The 21,211-nt window shown below is 41.1% G+C and overlaps 1 protein-coding gene across 1 annotated transcript; it reads right to left on the bottom strand.

Moving 5' to 3' along the window:
* Positions 1–74: 74 nt before the first annotated feature.
* Positions 75–9,867, bottom strand: il7r (interleukin 7 receptor). Its single transcript, XM_086299967.1, has 8 exons — positions 9,595–9,867; positions 7,315–7,456; positions 7,081–7,229; positions 6,726–6,877; positions 5,996–6,152; positions 5,797–5,911; positions 5,646–5,718; positions 75–4,935 (listed from the first exon to the last, which is right to left on the bottom strand). The coding sequence occupies exons 1-8, from the start codon at positions 9,680–9,682 to the stop codon at positions 4,534–4,536; spliced, it is 1,278 nt and encodes a 425-aa protein (XP_086156093.1). The 5' UTR covers positions 9,683–9,867; the 3' UTR covers positions 75–4,533.
* Between the last annotated feature and the right edge of the window lie 11,344 nt (positions 9,868–21,211).

The raw sequence follows: 21,211 nt of genomic DNA, 5'->3' as shown, positions 1-21,211 counted from the left end.
CATTTTTGTATCGTGTGCACATTTTTCATTACTAATTACATCACAGTGAAACAGCAGGATTTCATTTTCCACTTTATTACTATATACACTGATATGCATTGTGATTAAATAAAAACAATTCCACGTTACATCAACACGAGTACATTTAGACATTTCCATAAAGTATGTACGTTGTATTTAGTACAGATTACAGACTTCTTGTTTCTGAGTATAAAGCGTACATTCCTGTTTTTGTTTCAGCCATTGTGAGGTCGGTTGTGTCAGATATTGAAGCAGCAGCATTGGGTTTAGCATCTCCATGACTACAAACAGAAACAGTTGCTACAGCAACGCATCCACAACCCGCCTACAGACAGCTGAGCTTGCGTGGACATGACGTACACGACTGCTCAGAAGTTGGAGATCACTTTGAAACCTCATGTTTTCAGGAAGAAAAGCTGATTGAGAGAGTCATAAATGGATGTTAAAGTAGAAATACTAATTAATTGTGTAATTTCTATCTAACTAATCATTCTTTTTATGGAATATCTATGTATGTGTAAAGAGGCCCATTTTAAGCAATCATCTGTGTTCTAATGGCACATGATGTTCTCTAAAGGAGTTTTATAATATTAAGAGGCTTATTGATTATTAGAAAAACCTTTTCCCACCACGATGGCACACCTAAAAACTGCTTTACTGATTATAGATGTACTAAATCTGGCTAGTTGCATCTCTGGAGCATTTCTGTGTAGATGTGAAGCTTTAAAATGGCCAAAAGAAGAATGTGTTCAGGCTGTGTGCGTGTTCTAAGAAATGAAGGTGATGCCTTGCAGCCACAAGACGAAAACAAACCAAATAACACTGGTGTGTATTACTCTCAAGAGAGCACTGCTAAGACCGGTTGGTGGCAGGCCCCCAGCAACCACAGGTTGCTAGGAGAAAAAGGTGTATTCCCCAGCCGGCTGGCAAGTGGTTGCTGTTGGTTGCTGGCAGTTGCTGTGAAACTAAAGCCACAGTCATACAGGCCTAGAGACCAGTGAGTTACTCACTGTCAACCAGCGGCTGCTCGGGAAAAATGTGTATTTCCTGCCCGGTTGGTGAGCAGCTGCTGAAGGTTGCTGATTGTGACTGTGGCTTTGGTCACTTGCAGATTATCGCGGCCGCCTCAGTTTCCATGGAGGGTGCCGACTTCTCTGCAAACATTTACTAACTACTTGCCGAGTAGAAATAAAACTGTAAAAAAGTCAGACACAAACTGGAAACAGCGCAAGTTTCCCTTCAAAATAAAAGTTTTGCCTTTTGAATCATGTTGATTGAGGCACAACTTTTACTCTGAATTCAAACATTCTCCGTTTGCAGTTTGTGTCAGACTTCATTTTCATTTCCACTCAGAAAGCAGTTGGAGAGTGTTTGCAGACAAGTCTGTGTCTTCCATGCAAACTGCAGGCGACCATAGCAGCCTGCTAGTGACCAAAGCAACCATGCAATTGATTTCACCCAGCAACAGCTAGCAACCACTTGCCAAACAAGTGAATATGCACATTTTTCCCTAGTGGCCTGAGGATGTGAGGAGATTGCCAGTGTGTAACTACTTAAGTAGTACAGCACCTTTACCCACATGATTGGACGGTTTTTCCAACAATGAGTCAGCCTTTTAATGTGATAAACCTGCACTGCTTGCCTCTGATGTAGATATTCCAATAAAAAAAATCTGTTTAAGGATTCAGTTAGTTAATATTTATGTTCACTTAACTGTAAATTAAAGCAAATTAGCTTTTCCTTCAAAAACATGGTAATTTCTAAGTAACCCCAAAGCTTTGAGTGCTGTACTATGATTCAGATGAGCTTTAGGAGGCTTTACATGTGATCCTGTTTGATATGCATGGTGAACGCTGCAGCATGAGTTTCAGTTCCCAAAGAGTTTAAGTGCAGATGAGTTTAGATACAAGCAGCTTTAAATGACCTCACTGGTGTTGTTCGATTTTTTTGGTTGAGGAATGAGAAAAAAATAAAATACAGATGGTGAAAAATTGAAAAATCTGATAAACAGGTCTTATACCAGACTAGTTTTTGTGAGATGGAGCACTGAGAATTTATGAGTAAATCCATAAGCCGAAGTTTAATTAAATTCATTTCTACAAGACCTGGAGAATAAAAAGCAGGTCCCAAGAGTTCTTCAGGTTGTGGTCATGTGACTCAAGGTTTAGGTTGTAGAGATCTTACAGGCCCTTTTAACCAATAACAATGTTCCACAGATTGTTTAGGTGGTTCTTCTGTATAGGTCTCTTTGTGGTTCCTTGTTTAATTGTAGTGGCTCCTTTTGGACACTGAGAACGTACTCAGGTTCATTTACAGGGATCATGGTTACACAGGAGGTATCAGGGATGTTTTATGTGGTTTTAATGGCCTCCAGTATGAGCTTCTAGTAATATTTTTGTTATTTCTTGTGGCCCTTTAGATGGATAAAGTAGGAGCTTTGATCTAGCAACCAGTTAGGTGCTTTGAAGGCTCATTCAGTTGGGTGTTTTGGTCATTTAGGTAGTACACTGGGTCAATATAGATGTACTTTGGGGGTTTAAAGGGTTTCTTTAGATGAGCCACACTCTTAAATATCAAAGAAACTTTCATTTCTCTTTCATCTGTCAACTGAAGCTGTTCACCACCTCCCAGGCAGCCAACACGATCCATAATGCTGAGTTAAAAGATAAAGTGATCACTTAGACGCTGGGATGCCTGGAAGGTAGTTTTATCTGAAAACCACTATTCTATGCTATGTAGTAAAACAGGCAAAAACACAGGTATATATGATTCCTCCAACGACAAATGACTACATGTGGAGGTGTGTCAGTAAAAACATGAAAACACACTTGGCCTCAAAGCAACAAAATAAATCCTGTATTTCAGAGCTGCAGGTCAACAGCCTGCTCTACTCAAAGCTACATTTTGGGTTCAAGTGAAAGATTAAAGCTAAAAAAAAAAATCTGTTGGTACAAGCACAAGAATAACAGCCAATTTATCACTTTAAAAATAACAGCAGTGACTAAACATATTAAAATAAACCCGATTATAAAGGAGCAGAACTAAGTTCATATTGTTAGAATAACGTGTAACACATCGTTACTTTAGTTGTCTCAAATGTTTTTGGTTTATGAGTCACAAAAATTAACCACAGGCTGTGTTTTGCTGTCTTTGAATATGAGCTGTGAGCAGCTCCACTGCATAAAAACGTTTTTTCCTTTTTCTGTTTTTTTTTTTCTTAGCAAGCCTGTTGATGGCTGACTGTCCAAGAAAATGACACAGGAAGCGAGAGAAACACCAAAGTGAGGACAAATTTACACGTTGGTGATTTTTTTTTTTTTTTTTAAACGAGTCAATGATGGAGACTCCCCTCACCCCCAACCAGTCACAGCAGATGGCGGCACATGAGCCTGATTCTGCTGAGGCTTTCTGTTATACAGTGGTTCTTAACCTGGGTTCGCTCGAACCCTAGGGGTTCGGTGAGTCGGTCTCAGGGGTTCGGCAGAGCCTTCGCCATGACATGCATGGCTCATTTTGTGCACCAGTAAAAAAAATCACATTTTATTTTTCACTAAAGAGGGGTTCAGTGAATGCGCATATGAAGCTGGTGGGGTTCGGTACCTCCAACAAGGTTAAGAACCACTGTCTTATGAAAAGGGAATTTTTCTTCACCCTGTCACCAAATACCAAATGTTGTCATGCTGTCTATTCTCGCTTTACAGCCTGTAAAATGTGACACTCCCACTAATCCTATCACGGCTAGCACTTCAAAACCTTTTTCTTAAGTCCCAGCTGGGAGCCAGCTTCTATACAAAGATGAGACGATTTATTTTGGGTTAAAATGCTGGTGCAAAAGATGCAAAAATATGTTCATGAATCAGAAAAAGAACCCATTCCATGTTAGTGGCAATGGGGAATAAGAGTCTCCACTCATGTTAGCAGCTTGTTGAGGCTGCTACACTTAAAAAAACTCTGCTAAACTCAGAGTGTAGCAGAGACAAAGTGAAGGATGTGTAACATAATGAACTGAGGATGGTGTGAAATTACTAAATGTTATCACTGTTCATCCTGATGGGAACATCTGAACCAAACGTCATAGCAGAAACTGAGTAATTCTTGTGTATATTTGCTACAGAACTCCAAGATGGAGTTAAAATAAATGTCAAAAGATGACAAAACCTAAAAGAATTTATCCTCTTAGGTTTATGCGCAAATGGGAATCCAGATGAGATACTTCACCAGTAAAAGCTTGATTTCTGTAAAGTGAACCAAACTTCAGCACTCCATTCAGTGATTTTTCTTTTGGTAATGAATGCCAGATGTCTCGTTCTCTGGACAGAGGTCCAGCATCATTGAAATCCAGGTGAAATGTAAGTGGTAGATAGGCACATCCGGACAAAAAGGCAGCATGTTTGTCTTTCTGTTCTTTCACTTTGCTCTGAAGACCTCGTGAAGTTGGAAGCCCTTTGCTTTAGAGCATCCTGAAGTTTGATAAGTACAGTCTCTGATCCTGTTTGCTCACCACTGCATCACCTACTTGATCTTATAGAAACTGGACATGGTGACGTAAGCCTCCTCCTGTCGATTTGCTCCAAACACCTCAAAGTCATTGACTTCAAATTGTTGCTCAGGCTGCTCGGGTCTTTCCCCAAGCTGGAGGATGTCGATGGGGGAAGGACTGCAGCTCGACAGGCTGTCCTCGGCTTCAGACGAGCTCCTGCTCAACAAGGCAGAGAGCTCCAGCTCCTCGGTGCTGGCGCTGGCAGTACTCCTGCAATCTAAGCTCTGGGTGGAGCAGGGTTCGCTCGACTGAGTGCTGTAAGCAGCAGCAGATGCAGGACTGATCGCAGGCTCTGTTTCCTCACGTGCTGTCGTCTCCACGGGGTAGACTTTGAGATCACTGAGCACCTCAGGTCTGAAGGTCAGCAACAGAGGCTGCAAAACCAGAATGACATCATATTTGTCTACAGCCAATCAAAAGCTCCTTTGTCATGTTCTTTGTCTTAACAATTACAAGTAAATTCACTGGTTTTAACTACCCTACGGTGCAACAGTTAAAAGCAGCTTGATCTAGTACCTCTAAAAAAAACTAATCACAATGTTAAACAGCAAAAACCAACGGGCTGTGCAGAGGCACGCCAGAATTTCACACAGTTAAATGTCTGCTGCAGACAGCTAATTTTTGTGCTTCTTATTAGTCAAACTGAAAGTTCCAAAGATTCATGTCAAAATGAGTTTCATGAACCTGTAGTGCCTGTTTGATATCTTTTGTACCAGAGAGGTCAAGAGTGCAATGTCAGCATTAATCAGTACAACCGATGCACCGCTCACTGTGCTGTAAAATCCTGGTGTCACATCAAACAAAGCAATGCTTGAGGTTTTACAAACTGTGTTTATAAGCTGATGTGCTCAGCATAGCTCAGCAAGTTGGTCAATAAAAAAGTATCATCAATATGAATGTTTATGTTACTATGTTGATGCCACAGTTTTGACTACAATTGCTCTTTGGTAGGGGTACCACCACCTGAAATCTCATCTAAGTAAGATTTTGTGTTGTGATTTCTACAACTGGTCCTGTCGCTCACACGTGACCTGATGTTGCTTTGCAGTGTTTTTATTTTTTATCTGACAGTAGAATAACTCACATTGTTTGGCTTGCAGATCTGCACCAGAGTCTGTTTAGGATGCGGGATGCTTGGCCACATGTAGGTAAATATCCTGTGGAATAAAAAGGAAAGAAACTTAGTGAAGGGAACTCACTACTCAGATTGTTCTGACAGAAAGTAGACGTCATACTTGTTTTTCCAGAGGATGATGATGATACTAAAGGTCACCATCAGCAGAGAGACCAGACACACTCCGACTTGGTACGGTTCCACCTGTACTCCACTGGTCTGCTTCTGGAGGTTTTCTTCAGGAAGGAGAACAACACAGATCATTACTGATATCAGTGTTTAAAAAAGGTTGTGCAGCAGGACTAGACTATTGTTCTTACCAGGGGTAAGGAAAGTGAACGTTTCACTCCACTCACTCCACGTGCCCTGAAACATCTTTGGGAGTGTTCGCGCCCGCACTTTGACATAATACTTTGAGCCTTTTTTAAGGTATCCCATGTTGATATTTATGAAGTCCTGGGATGAGGTGTTCTGAATCTGTGGTCAGAGAGAAAAGAAAACATTTCAGTCATTGCAAAACATTGTATGATATTGTTGATGTAAAACAGTCTTTTTATGTTGAAGCACGTCCTCATACAAGATAGGACAAGTATTAAATTCCAGATGACCTGTAATGTAGCGCTGGTCCCTTTTGACTCTACTGGAACTACAGTTTTCAAAAGAAACAACATATTTTACACAATAAGGTTTAAAACTGGTGAATGGAACCATTAAATTATCAGGAGAGTGCTTAAAATTTATCATTGTGTGAGAAACTGTGGAAATCAATTTGACCTCGATTGGAACCAGGTGCTTTCTACCAGAGAAAAGGTAAGACGATGCTCTCAGATTTGTCTGCATTACAGTTAATATCACAGGAACTTCAGAGACTACTACTGGGCAAACCAAACACTGAAAGATTTACTCATTAGATTGTTTAACATTAAAAACAACCCACAATACAACAGTCTCTCTAGGAGAAACTATGTCTGATGTTATAGCGAAAACCTGAAAGTCTTGAAGTAGAATGTGAGATTGCACTTCTGAGCTATACTTTTTAGATCACTGTACCATGATTTCCCCAGCTGTCTCGATCTGAAACTGGAATTCCTGGTTCTTCACTTTCAGGTAGTCCTTTTGGTACGGGATCTGAATCCAAATCTTAGCCTCGTTAGACTCTTCTTGGAAGGTGATGTTAAACACCTGAGGACTCATTGGTTTAACTGCAGGGACAGCACACAGAGAGAGGACAGCAATGATAGCAGCTTTGGGCACGCAGAATTCAAGACTTTTACATTTCTATACTGGAAAAAAGGAAATGAACATGAAGTCTGACAGGCAGTGCAGTGGTGACTCTTCACCAGGCAGCTACTGATGTTTAGAAGCATTTGTAAAGTCTGAAAATGTAACCAGATGACATGTTTACCTATGTTCTTCAGGTAGAGTTTTTGTGAAATCCTGCCGCCACTCTTTAAGTGGACGGTCAGCCTGAGTTCCGACAAGGGCTTCAGGTCTGGGGAGCTGAATGTATCACTGTATGTCTCCATGCACTTCTCCATTACGTTGCTGTCATAGCTGAACAGAAGAGCAGTGACCTGCATCAGTATCTGAATTTCCTCTGACATGCAGCACAGTACTGAACGTTATATCAAAGGTTTACCACAGGGTCATCCTCTCAATGCTGTCGCCTCCATCACCTCCACCCTCTTCATCATCCTCGTCATCATTTCTGCCTTCAAGCAGCTTGCAGGTCAAATTGCATCTTTTCATCATGATGTGAGACGTGCAGCTGATTCTGGGCTCTGAGATGAAAAACACTTTCAGACATTTCTCCACTTTTTGAGTATTACACTCTTGTCTTTTAACTTTTTTTTTCTGTCAGTTAGCAGTATATATATCATATACTACCAAAGATGTCTAACCACGGCTGATTTGCAGCCCATGTGCCTTAAGCTGATTTAAGATTAAGCTTTACATACAACATGCCAACACAGACATGAAAACAATCAGGAAGGGAAACAGCAGTGAAATAAATGCAAACTACATCAAAAAACTTCCATGTCACTGATCAAATATTTGTCTTTATCATTAACACCAGTTTATGCTTTTATCTCTGAGTGTTTCAGATCTTTAAGAGTGAAAAAAGACTAAATAAATGTTTTTTGCTTGTTCAAAGCCCCACTGACTGTTCCTGTGGTTAAGTATGTTGATTAAGTAGATTGTGGGTGATTTAATTTATTAAAATGTAAAACTTTGAATTTCATGGTGATGCCAGTTTATTATCTTCTGGTCCAATATCTTGCATCATGAACACTATTTATTGCTGACTTGTTTAACCCAAACAGTGACATAGCATGAAAGCTGTGATAGACTATATCCAAATTGCTGAATTGATTTCTTTCTAATCAGAGGTTACTGAGAAACCATCACATAACTCAACAGCACACTGGAGTCCCTCCTGATACGCAGATAACTGCATCATCAGCATAATTTTGAAACCCTGCCTCTGCAGCTGCCTGTCACTACAGTATGAAGTGCTTTGAGAACATTTTTATTCCAATTTGTCACAGTATAAATAACTAATTCTCTTTGATTTTAGGGATGCAACACAAAAATAATTATTCTGTAGTAACTCGTTGAAGGAAAACTGACTGTGCATCATCTGCATAAAAATGAATACCGAATTTTCTTCAGTTTTTAATTATAAGACTAATTGGAAGCATTTAAGCAGAGGGGGGGGGGGGGTGCAGAGGTTAGCACTGACTACCTGTAGCAGCCTCTCACACTATGACAGCTAGGTTAGGCTCCAGACCCCCCGCCCTCACTCTGGCAACCCCAGGACGATAAACTGGGTCGCGAGAAAGGAGAAAACGCTGAGGCTGTAGATGTCTCTGTTTACCAAACACAATATGCTGCATGACAAAATCTTACCAGTGACTTGACATGTTGAACTTACAACCATGTTCAACACCACAACACTTTGAAGCTGCCAGCATGATTAAATCGTGTTATACAAGTTGTTAAAATAACCACAACTTTTCTTCCTGACTTTGCAGTTATTTATAGTCACTGCTTTACTTCGCATTAACTGCCTGAACGCCGAACAGTGTCCTTGCTCACCTTAAATACGTGCATTTAACTTTATTCATACCATTGCTTATTATAAACTGCTTTTATGTGTTTTTACTGCTAAATGGATGGCTTACGTAGGGTGTTGCCAGTACACTAAAACTGCATGCACTAAGCAGAACCTCTAAACTGTCAGCTATGTGTGAAGATTTAACCACAGGAGGAATTTTAAGCACCTGATCCAGTCCACCGCGGTGCAGAAACTGAACCGAGTGAAGCTCTGATGGAACAAAAAGCAGAGCATCAGCGCAGCCCCACGAGCACAGAGACGAAGCTGTGTTTACTCCCAACTGTCACGCTGATAACATCACTGCTTCTGATTTTGTTTGTGCCTACGAGCCGATGTGCACGAGAAGGCTGATTATTAAATCAATCCCGGATATCGAAAGCTGATGATGGGACTTAACAGGTGTCTCATTTTTCTTCCGAATTTGTGCCCCAAAGCTGAAGTGAGTGTCTCATAAAACTGCTGAAATGATGATTATTCATTTGTTTTTGTCTTAAGAGATACAAATTGTTCACGCTTCTTCGAAATTAACGGTAACCACACTTGAGCGCAAAGTCATTTAAGGATTTTAAAGAGTCTCTTCATGAAGCTTTTTAATTTTGAGCCATTATGCTCAGGTAAGTGCTCCACAGGTGCAATAATTCATCTCAGATAATATGTGCTGCAAATATAGCCCCCATCAAAGATCCAAACTTTACATTTTCTAATATTTTTTCTGTATTTGTATTTCCGTGAAAGATACTAATGTAAAAAAAATCACCCCCAACATTCCTGTGCTAACCGCATGTTTTAAAATCTTCTTACCCATGTCGGGGTCTCCATCTCCGCTCTGAGCCTCACACACAGCTGGCAGCAGCAGCAGCATCACGGCGATCCTCCAGCCGAACTGCATCTCATCACCGAGTCTCCGTCCAGCTGCACACACGCTCACCTGCCGCTCTGCTCTTTCATAACCCGCCGTCACACCAGCTGAGAGCTTTTCTCGTCAGCAGGCTGGGAGAGAGGAAGGAGGAGTGGCTAGTCTGCAGAGGAAGGAGGAGGAGGCGGGGGCGATGCTGGGTAGTTGAGGTCTTACAGGACGCTCTGTAAATCAGAAAACATCCTTGATTTGGAGACTGCGGGGTCTGTGTGGTTAGAAGGCTGACGGACAGTTAACTCTCAGATGACAGATTATTAGGAACGTTCAGGGCTCAGTCACATGGACACAACAACATTTTTTGACACCAAATGAAATTAAGCCCACATAGACACATTTAGAGCAAACATGTTTGAGTTCATTTATTTTTGAGCAAATGTAAAATAAAAAGCGGCAGATCAAAGAACAATTAATATTCCTTCACTTTATTGTCTCGGACAGGAGAAAATCATCTTAGATCAATCAACAAACATCACAAAAAACAACAAACAAACCAGACAACATCAAACAACTAATAGCATAATAAAAAGCTTAAAAAAACATTATAAAAACAACACAAGGAAAAAAAATACAATAACCAATCAGTGCTCAGTCTGGTGTAAAAGTATGCTGATGTGTAGAGACTCGGTCCCTCCACAGTTTAAGAGCAGAAACAGTGACAAGCTGATGTTTTAACCTCGACCTCGATCAGAACCGTCGCCCCATCAGACCTCTGACATCTGTGGGAGCGTGCAAGTTCAGAGAGCAGAGCAATGAGTGGGTGCAGAGTAATGACTGGAAAACAAGCAGAGAACTCTAAAAGTGACTGGAGGTGAAGAAGCAGTGTTTGGACCAGCTGCAGTCCTGAAAGTAACCACAGACTGACACCCGAGCAGCGACCTGAGATGAAGGTGTGAAGAAAGTGCTCAAAGTCGCTGATGGAGGAAAACAGCTTCTTCTTCACAAGCTCATTAAGGTGAAAGTTATTAATACATTCTTAGCATATATTTAAACCATGTTTCCCTCTGGTTACATTCACACATGCCAACTTTAGTCATCTAAAGACCCCCTGAGCAGACCCCCCCTCCCAAATCACTCCCCACCTACAAGCCTGCCCTCAGAAAGTCCCCATAAAGTCATACAACCAGAACTGTGGCCAGGTTCATGAAATCCATCCCACCTGTTCATGTGTGATCTCACTGACTGACAGACATAAAACGTTCCTCCGCAGAGGGCTGAGACTTGCCCCAAAAACATGAAGAAATGAGCAACGCTGAAGTTAAGTCTTGAACATTCAGACTCACTCATGATTTAATGAGCGATGGAGCTGATCTGGGGTCAGACAGATGCTGCAGCAGCTCGGTGATGATTCCAGGTCTCTGTTTTTGTTGTGTTGGCAAGAGAATAACAGCAGAGATGGATGCATTTTTGCTGCTTTTAGAGTTCGTGTTCACCTTTAAACCAAAACATCAGCAACTCTATACAGGTGTGCCACGGGCAGGGGGATGGACCCATGGTATGGCACAAGTGTTTGTGTTATGTTGTATATTGACTTCAAATCAAATGTTCAGAGTGTCAAACTTGAGTGTCCTGGGAGGCGGAAAAGAGTGAAAACAGGAATTCTTTCGATAGTGGTGAGGCGATGTGGAGCTTTGTGTCTAAGGTTTGTTTTGGGGGTTTGTTATTCGTCCAGAGTTAGAGCTGACAAAAGCTGCACAGACTATAAACGTATCTGCTGTATAAATAAACTCAACGCGCCGGATGTAAAGAGCCAGAAGGTAAAAATAGCAGTTATCAGTCTGTGGGAAATGTTCTCTCTGCCGTGACCAGACTGTACACTTTTTATCTTTTCTAGCCATCTTTGTGCGCAGACCTGTTGTTTTCCAGGCTTGTGAGAGGGTGAAGTTTGTGCAGCTCTGAGCGAACCTTTGCCAAACAGCAACCATGGAGCTGAAAGTCTAACCAGTAACCTACAAACCACTTCCTGTCTACTCTGGTTTGTTTTCAAATGAGGCCAGCATCTGTTTTAGTTTACTACGAGCTTCAAATTCAGAGGCAAGGTCGCCGATCACCCCGAACTTGGTCATATGTTAACGCGCCATTATTCACAGAAAAAATAAAGACATCAGCTTTGACGTCAGGAGTTCAGATTTCTGTCAGTTTGCAGTTTTGCTTCATTCCCCTCACACCAACAACTTCTCTGTTTCCCTAAATGAGTATTTAGTTTCTCTGCAGCCCGCAGCCTCAGCGTGGTTTGCTCTGTTTCCTTCTCAGCTACAGGGCCAGACGCACTGCATGTTTCAGGTCGCAACACAGGGCATGCTGGGAAAACTGTGGTGCAATACCTGCTGCCTCAACCTCTAATCTGTAGAGTCGACTGTATGAAGGCAGCAGGAACTGCACAAACACCGCAGTCGGAGGAGAAAAGGGGTTAAAGTTTGAAGCAGCACTGGTTTATTTTAAGCCTCCAAAGGCTTCAGCAGCACAACTCATGAGGTTCAAAATGCACAAAACTGGAAAAATCCAACACTAATGACTATTCAGAGAGGCTCAAGGAACACCAGCGGGGTTTAACCTCCACAACAACCAGCAAATCTGCAGTTTGAAGTTACAAAGTTGCAGGCATGGTGGGAGATGACAACTGTGCAACGAAGACACAAACTGCAAAAAGAAGACGCTTCACAAACCTCTTCAACCCTGAGCCGGAGAAACACTAAATGTAATCTTGCACTTGTGTTCGTTGCCTGGTTAAGTTTTGGCACCTAAACGAGTCACTCAACAACAGAAACAAGGTCACGGTTTGTGTTGTGATAGAACAGTTTCCTCTTTTTTCACGACTCGAGTATCCTGGTGCCGGCATGAAACAACATTCAAACTGAAATAAGTTTAGTTTGAAAATCATGTTGATTGCAGCAAAATACAAACGGGGAAAATGTATGTATGTGTGTATGATGGATCTCAACTCTGACTGAACTAACACTTCAGACTCAGTGTATTTCACAGTTTTGTGTATTTAACAACAAAATAAAAGTGCGCTAGACGGAAAATCACAGCTGTTCCATCGCTGAGCCATGAAAACTGTCATAGCTTCAAACAACCTCCCAGGGCAGCGGTGCGACCGTGGCCCCAACAGGAAAAAATACAGTTTGTTGGTAGTTTGATTTGATCAAAATCTTTGATCGTTTTTCCATCCCACAACAACAAACTTTATTTTATCAGGGCTTGTTAAAACTGTGAGCCACGTTTCTGACATCCGCTCACATCTGCCAGTGATGGAGAAGGAGAGGATGGCTGTCAACGGGGTGACCTGCAGTTAACATGACACCTTTGTTTGGGTGCCTACTCTCCTGTCAACAAGCAAAAATTACCTCAAAGCCACAAGCTATGCAACTTTATGCAGAAGATGATAGAAACTATCACAATGAAAAGGAAACACAACTTAAATCAAGACCAGGGAACTACTGACTGGGTTAGGCTGGGTGGAAGGTGGCTCCAACAGGGGTTTTACCCTGTTTGACTTGAATTTATTAAGGGGGGAAAGTATGGTAGGAGGTGACAGAGCACACGAGAGTATGACTCAGAGAAATGTGCTGCTCAACGGACGCAACCAATGATTAGAGCAAACACTGAACATGTTAAAAACTGAACATGTAGAAGAAATCAGACTTTAACTTCCTTTAAAGATTTCTGGATTCATCTGCCTTCTAAAAATCTCCACGGGAGGGAGAACCTGCTCATTTAGCAAAGATAGTTAGCTGTTACGCTAATGTAATTTCATCTTTTTTGTCATTAAGGTAACGTGTACAGGTGCTGTATTCATGTTGTATAATAAACAGCTAGGCTAAAAATGGGCTAGCTTCAGATGAGGCTAGCTGTGGCCACTGGTGTTGGGTTCTCAGCAGATATTTGGCTCCTAGTTTGTTGCACTGACTGTGTTTATATGCTATTTGTATTTGTGTATCATGAGGCAGTGGTGGGTGGAGATAACACCCGGTGGGTACGAAGGTGAGGTGTTGGTGGGGCGTCGAGCTTTCGAATGCATCTGTGGGTGGCAGCTGTGGTTAACGTGCAGTTTTCGGCTTTTAGGAGGCAACCTGGAGAAAATCATGGAAGGAAGAAGGAGATGGTGCGATCCTTCGACTGCAGCGACACAAGGCGGGGCAGTAGCAGCTGCCTGCACCTCCACAACGTTCATGGAGGTGAAGATTTAAGGAAGCTGCCGTGCTGAAAGAGCACAAGTCTTCAGTCTTAGGACGGTGCTGCGCTGTCTCTGCTGCACCTTATCTGGGAGAAGAAGCTCTCCCCCGCCCCCACCAAACCACACGCCTGAGGTTCCTATCTCCGCTCAGCATCGCAAAACATCTTCAGCTGTGGTTTCATGTGTTCAGTCGCCTCCCTCTGAGTTGCTGATGGGAATCTGATGAGCCACCTGTTTACGCTGAGTGTTGTGGTTCTGAATCCTGGGGGGTTCAAGATACTGGGAGCAGCGAAGGAGGGAACTCTGCATCACCCGCACGAACACAACATAGAGAGTGTATACGAAGAAGATAAGGATGTACACAGTCAGGCTGCTGCTCTGCCACACAACATCAACAGCAATGACACGTGAAAGATGGCTTCAGGTCTGAAAGCTTAACTTCAGGTTAAGCTGTTCTGCTTTCCTCCAACAGAACAGCTTTGCATGATCCACAGTCCTGGTTTAATTCGTACTGCTCCTTTATGCCGCCCTGTGTCCTGTGTCTTTAATCCTCACAGGGATTACCTTTACAGGTGGCACGTGACCTCTGACCTGTAACTTTATATATGTATGTATGTATGCATGTATATAAACATGAGTATATAGGATAACAGCCTCCATTTAAAATGTGTACACATTGACAAGTCTAATTACTCTGTGACTGAATGTAAAACTGAACTGCCCCTGATTCAACCTAAGTTAACATGAGATTATGGTTTTGTTTTTATGACTGTTTCAACACACTAAATATAAATCTATAATATAAAGTCGTAATTTTAGTTAAAAGAAAAAACTGCAAAGTAATTAGAGAATTCGCACTGTGCTGATTAGCTGTACCTGTATTAATATATGTCACTCACATATTCAAAATTTCACCTGTAATAGAAAAATATCACTTTTAATAAATCAGCATCTGGACAACAGAGTTGATTGAAAGCTAAATGATGCAACTGCGAACGTTAAATAGTTTAAAGCTGTTTTTGTTTGTAAAATGACAGAAATGGAAAGTCACAGACACGTATGTCCACCTAACAGATAAAATGAGGAAGTAAACTGCCTTTATAGACATTTAAAAACATACTTAACTCAGTACAACATCGTGTTATAAACAGCAGTTCAGATTCTGATTTAAACAACTTTATTTCCTTCTTTATTACATTTATTTTGAAAATCGTCTTAAATATAAACTGTACTTTGTTCTGACATATAACCCTGTTTTCTTCATGCTTATCTAACAGCCCAGAAGTACAAACACATGAGCTTATCAGTTTATTGTAGTTTGACTTTATCTTATTCTAATGATATAAAAACTGATCGTATGTTTCGGGAAATGTCAGCTTGCACACATGATTACTGCTGCTGATTAAAGTGTGTCTGAAACTTCAATAAAATTATAATAAAATCTTTGTGTTTTGTCATTTTGATCTAACCTTGGAGTGCAGTTTGTTATCATGTCTAAACTGTACAGTTGTAAACATTAACAGACAAATGAAAACCTGAGCTGTCAGTGATGTGAGATATGTTCCTCACTGTTTTATTTAATATGTTAAAAGATGGATTTTTTTCATCTTTAAAGTGTAAAAATTGAGGTGATGAACTTAAATAACACTTGCACAGATTATTTTCATATATGAACTTACCACAGCAAAATACCGTCACAGCAAAGACGACACTCAGGGGCCCGTGTGAGGGGACCGTGGGCAGTTGACTGTGGCCCATATTGCCAAGAAACGTAGAGAAATGTAGGGCACATTCGGTTCCCCTAGATATGTTTGTAATTTTTTTTTGCTGATTAGACTTTGTGTGCAATCGTAATTTAAGAAAATAATACTAAGATCTTTCTGTTTTGTCACAGGTGCAGAGCCCAGATGTGCTCCACATTTCATGCTGCTGCACAGAAGCTGAGCCCATCTGGTTCCCACAGCTCAGGTACATGACCAACATTTGCTTGTATGGTGCGTGGACCATAATGTTACTCAAAAAGGGGGGGAAAGCTACTTTTAGCCACTCCCTTATTCACAGGGGGTTACTACATTGTTGGTTTGGCAGATTTTTTCACCAGATGTACTTTAAACTGAATTTATTTGCCCTTCCAAACTCAGACCAGGGATTCTTTGTTTGACATTCAAATACATAAACCACTGTACTGTGGAGCATGCTCTCAAAGGAGGGATGAAAAAAAGTTTTTTTTTTAGTCTTTTTAGAAAATACAGTGCAGCCTAGAAGGGCACAATCCACACTTATTACATTTGGGCCCTAAAGTGGGCATGAGCTGTCAGCAGTTTTGCCACTATGCACGGTCCATAGAAAACTATCATGGGATTCAGGGTTTTCTTTGGGCAGTCTATAGTGGGACAGCAATAGACTTGCTTAAAAGTGTTCCAAAAGGGCAAAACTGCTACGGGTCCTACAAGGGTTTTCTGTGAGCACACCAAATGGGGTCCCAAAGGGCAAAACAGCTGTTCTGTGTGGTGACACCCACTTGGAGCACACATGGGCTATGTTGTTTTGTCCTGCCCAAACAGCTCCACAGTTCACCCACTGCCAATGCTGTGGGCCAGCACAGGCCCATAGCATTGGCAGTGGGTCCCATTAGGGCCTAACTGTAACATCTAGTGTTATCAGCAGCAGTTTACAAAGACATCAAATTAATAGTGAGGAGAAATGATCTTATCTGGTTCCAGGTTCTCACGTGGCCGATCACTGTCATAAAACTGATCAGATTTTATATAACCTCCATGATCATTAAAGCTTTCTGAGATTGTTTTTACTGAAGTAACCGCAGCTTTCAGATAAATGCAGAAACATGAACTGCTGAGAGGGTGAAAGCTGTAAAGAACAAACAAGTTAAAGTTAAAGCTGGGTGCTTTCTTTTTTCTGTTTCAAGTAATAAAAAAAAAACCCTCCAGCGTGGTGGTATTACCTATTCTGTAGTGAAAAACGTTGGTCGCCAATCATCTCTAATAACTGACTGATTCATAAAGTTTCATGAAAAACTGAAAAAGGCCCAGAGTGGAAACAAACAGTTTGAAGTGTAGAAAAGTTTCATTTTACCCGCAAACATTTACTGAACTACCAGTGAATCTGTCGCTCTGATGAATGAAATGATGACACGAACCTCTGAGGCCTGTTTTCTCTGCGCTTCTGTGGAAATGATGGCACCTGCATGTATAGGCGCCCCTGAGGAGGTCACTGACTGCAGGTCTGAGACACTAAACACTGCACGTTCAGGATGTCTTTCCCTTACATACACATACCTGCCTCCACATATACCTACAGAACGTACAGCTATTTATGTCTTTACACCTACACCCATACATGAAACCACAGTGTAAAATCTCATGGTGCTGAATTTGAGTGAAGCCACACCAAAATGAGTGAGTCTTTGAAGCCGGGGCTACAGCAGCCACATGAATGTCTCCTCCGTACAGCCTTGGTACAAACGCTGCTTCCTGCTGCTCCTCGTGTCTTGTTTGTGCTTTTTTCAGCCCGACTGCTTTTTTTTCTTCGTCCTCATCACTTCGGTGCGTGTCAGCGTGAGTGTGAGTGCACAGCTAACAGTGAATTTCTGTAGAAAGGTGTTGCACGTTGTGCAAACAGGGTAGGGTTAGGCTTGTTTAGAAATGACTTGTCACCACATCCTTTTCCTCCCTCATAATTTGTCTTCATCCTTTTGAAAACAACAAGCAGCTGAAGTGAAACATGAGTGCAGTGAAACTCCTCAGAGTCACTGGGAGGATTTGCTGGGCAGAGGATGCTGACCGGACGAGCTCGCGTACAGGTGCAGGTTTCATTCAGCTGCAGGGAGATGCGCTGAAGGCCGCACGAAACTTTCTGTTTCTGCACCACAAACACTGAAATAACTGATGATTCACACAGACTGACAGACAAAAGAGGTCTGTCAGGAGGCTCTTACTAAAAGTCGATCAACTTTTTCATGAGGTCTGATTTAGCTGTAAATGCCCCGAGTGCTCCTCCCAGTGCACTGATACGCTGACCGTGTGTAACTCCTTAGTAATGAACATGATTTTATTAAATAAGACGTACCATAAAGCAAACCAACACAAAACCACAAACTGAAAACAGCAGCAGTCCAACACCGCATCCTCTCAACAAGGCTTCTGGAATAGATATACAAGTATGCAGAGGCCCATTTTCAGCAGCTGTCACTCCAGTAACACATTAACTAATGCAAGCTAGCATGTTACAAGACTCAGTGATAATTAGAAAACAGTAAGTTAATGATGATTACAAAAGCATAGATACCTGCAGAATCAGCCCCTGTGGGTTTGACTGAAGCCTAAAAAACGAGACTGTTCCGAGTTCCTGATCCGAGAAACGAAACTCTATCTGTGAAATTACTACAAAAAGAAAAAGAAAACAAAAAGCAGAAAGGGGATTTCATGCACTGGTATGTGTTCCTCCCTCCAGAGAAACTGGCAAACCAGATCCACCTGACACTGCATTCCTGCTTTTGCCTCCACTACAAGCACGAACTGAGTCCACACATGAGTTTGTGGTTTCAGTGCACTCTCAGGGCATTTCACGATACAGTCTCAACTTCTTATCTATTGTTTCATCTTCTTGGATATAAACTTTGATCTATGTGTTTGGTCTCATCTCTCCCACCAGAGACCACAGTCCACCACACACATCACAGATTTTCATACTTCCTGTTATTTCTCATTAAAAACTGCTTGGTTAAGTGTAGACAGAGCTCATAGTTTGGCTTAAAATACAGCCGCTGATGTTTCTTTTAAACCTCTACTTTATTGGTTGCCATGGTGATGGGTCACCGCTGAAAAAAATAGGCCTACGCGCTGCCAATGCCTCATATTGCTCTTGCTGAACAACGTTACTTACAAAATAGAAAAAAATTGTTTCCATGACAATAATAATTGTTAATGATTTCAGATTATTTCTAGATTCAGATCAACTCCAAGAATTACTCACATGCAAATTTCCACCTTCAGGATATTTTCATGTAAATTACTTTTAGTGTAAACTTAACCAATCATGAACAACCTCTGTTCTTTTCATGCTACTCCTGCCATTAGGACACAAGGAATGTCTACCATGTGACGTCTTAATAAACAATAACCTGAATTCTAAACACTAAACCTGTGCTATTATAATACAGATTTGTTTTCTTTAGTAATCAGTTTTCCTGAATCTTGGTCAAAGGACCAAAAATGAAAAAATTTCATTCCTTCAAACTGAAAATAATTTCTTATTCAAAGATCACCTCCACCAAAGGTAGTGTAGAAAAGGGGAACTCAGTGGACTCAGTGGAAGTCCATCATTTAAAACTAAAAACCTTTATATAACAAACTGCTTTCAGTGCATTTTTATACTGTTTCTTCCCATGGGTGATGTCAAGGTGCCTGTGTTCAGTTCTCCTTCACAGTCTGTGGTTAAAATCCAGGGTTTGTCAACCCGCTCATCCTCCTCCACCTCATGGCAATTTAACAACTTGTGAGATTTAAAAGAAAAACAACTTTATATAAATAAAGTTCATGTCCAGAGTAAAAGCATCTGTAAGCTGCTGTTTTTATTATATGTTATGATAATAATACAGCTGATGTATTTGTATTATCCTGTTGAATGCAAGACTGTAGAGGATAAATGTTCTGATGTTTTTATTGTTAACCCTTTTGAGCCCACAGGTGCGTCCACGCTCCGATTTGCGTAACTACTTTAAAACTTATTTGTTTTTGCAAAATAAACTGGGGGAGTTGTACTTACATATCAGTCATTCCACTTATCCCAGGTCGGGGTTTCCTTCCACTGATGGCTTTGTAAAAACCACGTAAAGACCGCTTGCAAAAACAAAAAAATTAAAACCTTTTTCCAGGTAACAAGACAATCCTAATTACCAAATCAAATTTTGGGTTGTCTGCCTGCATCCCAAATTTAACTAAAGTTACCGTCAAACGTAGTAACAGAAGACTCTGGACTGTGGCCAGCTCCACGTGTCAATCCAAAAGGAGCGCAGCGATTCATAATAGAAAAACAAGTGATCCAAACTTTCAGTGTTATTTTCACAGAATGTACATGTGTTCACATCCAGGTTAAATTTCAGTCTTAGGAATTCATTGGTTGGATAAATCTCATTTTTGACTTTAAAATGAACCTCTTTTGTTTTAGGGGGAAGGGGAAGTGAAATATGCTATCTCTGTGTTGCCTTAACCTTCATGGCCTCAAATTCTTTAGAATATAATTTCTTTTAACCGGGTTAGGATAGATTTAATTTATTAACATATTTCTGATCGCCTTGTTTGTAAACCTGCTGTCAACAAAGTCAGCACCGGCTATGCAGAGCGGCGTCAGTCCAGGAGAAATTTTAGAGTGCACAATATCTTCTTTAATCATTGATCTCAAAGGGACTGGGATGGCTGTAGCTAGTGTATTATAACTCGTAGGGACACTCATGCAGAGCTAGTATCTCACATGTTTTTATATTCAGCTGTTGACCTGAAGCTTTGGAGAAGTGGTTGATCACCTGTAAGGCTAAAGGAATCTGGTCCAATCTGGTATCATCTGCCAGCTGACTTATTATTATTAGTTGACCCATACTATTTAACCCGTCAGTGTGACTGTTTTTAATCTGAATAGATAAGAGCTCAGCATGATAAACAGAAGTGGTGAGCTGCTGCGGCCCTGCCTTATTCCTCTAGTAACCTCAAACCTCTGACAGGTGCCATGTTCCAGCAAAACAGAGCTGTTGATAGAATTATAGCATCCCTTTCACACTGATAAATTCTTCTCCACAACCAAAAGACTGCAGGGTTTTTAATATGAACTTATGTTCAATTGACTCAAATGCTTTTTTAAAAACCTCAAAACAGGATGTATCCCCTCTCTTGGATTATGTCACTGTAATCAAGGAGAAAAGCAGCCTAATATTATCAATTAGTCTTCCTTTGAAAAAACCTGACTGTCTTTCACTAATTATGTTTGAGATGCCTTTCTTCAGCCTCTCAGCTACAGCCCCTAACAGGATCTTATAATCAGTGTTTAGTAAGGTGATTGTCTTAAATTGTCTAAAAGTCTTCTGTTTTTACCAGAATCTGTGTAATTAACTCTTGTTTCATACTTGGCATCAGTTCTTTCTTTTCTATAGCTCCTTTTAACGCATCAAATGGCAAGGTTCTTAAGTCCTTCCAGAAGAACTGATAAAAATTAGCAGTGAGTCCATCTGTCCCTGGAGACTTGTTTAAGGCCATTTTAATGACCACTGAATCCAATTCCTCAGTTGTAAGCTCAGAGTCACACAAATATTTAAATGG

The sequence above is a fragment of the Aulonocara sp. 'chitande type north' Nkhata Bay genome, linkage group LG7 (assembly GCF_057382095.1).
Source record: "Aulonocara sp. 'chitande type north' Nkhata Bay isolate Kocher_YH1m ecotype deep benthic linkage group LG7, A_spYH_male_GT1.1, whole genome shotgun sequence".
Lineage (NCBI taxonomy): Eukaryota > Metazoa > Chordata > Actinopteri > Cichliformes > Cichlidae > Aulonocara > Aulonocara sp. 'chitande type north' Nkhata Bay.
Note: the sequence above shows the minus strand (reverse complement) of the source record. Positions and strands in the feature narration are given on the sequence as shown.

Excerpts from the sequence above, each read along its gene's own strand:
- il7r (XM_086299967.1), bottom strand. The coding sequence starts at position 9,682 with ATGCAGTTCGGCTGGAGGATCGCCGTGATGCTGCTGCTGCTGCCAGCT. Across the intron at positions 6,153-6,725 it reads AGACAGCTGGGGAAATCATG|ATTCAGAACACCTCATCCCA; the intron begins GTACAGTGATCT and ends CTCTGACCACAG. Across the intron at positions 4,936-5,645 it reads AGATCTGCAAGCCAAACAAT|CCTCTGTTGCTGACCTTCAG; the intron begins GTGAGTTATTCT and ends CTGGTTTTGCAG.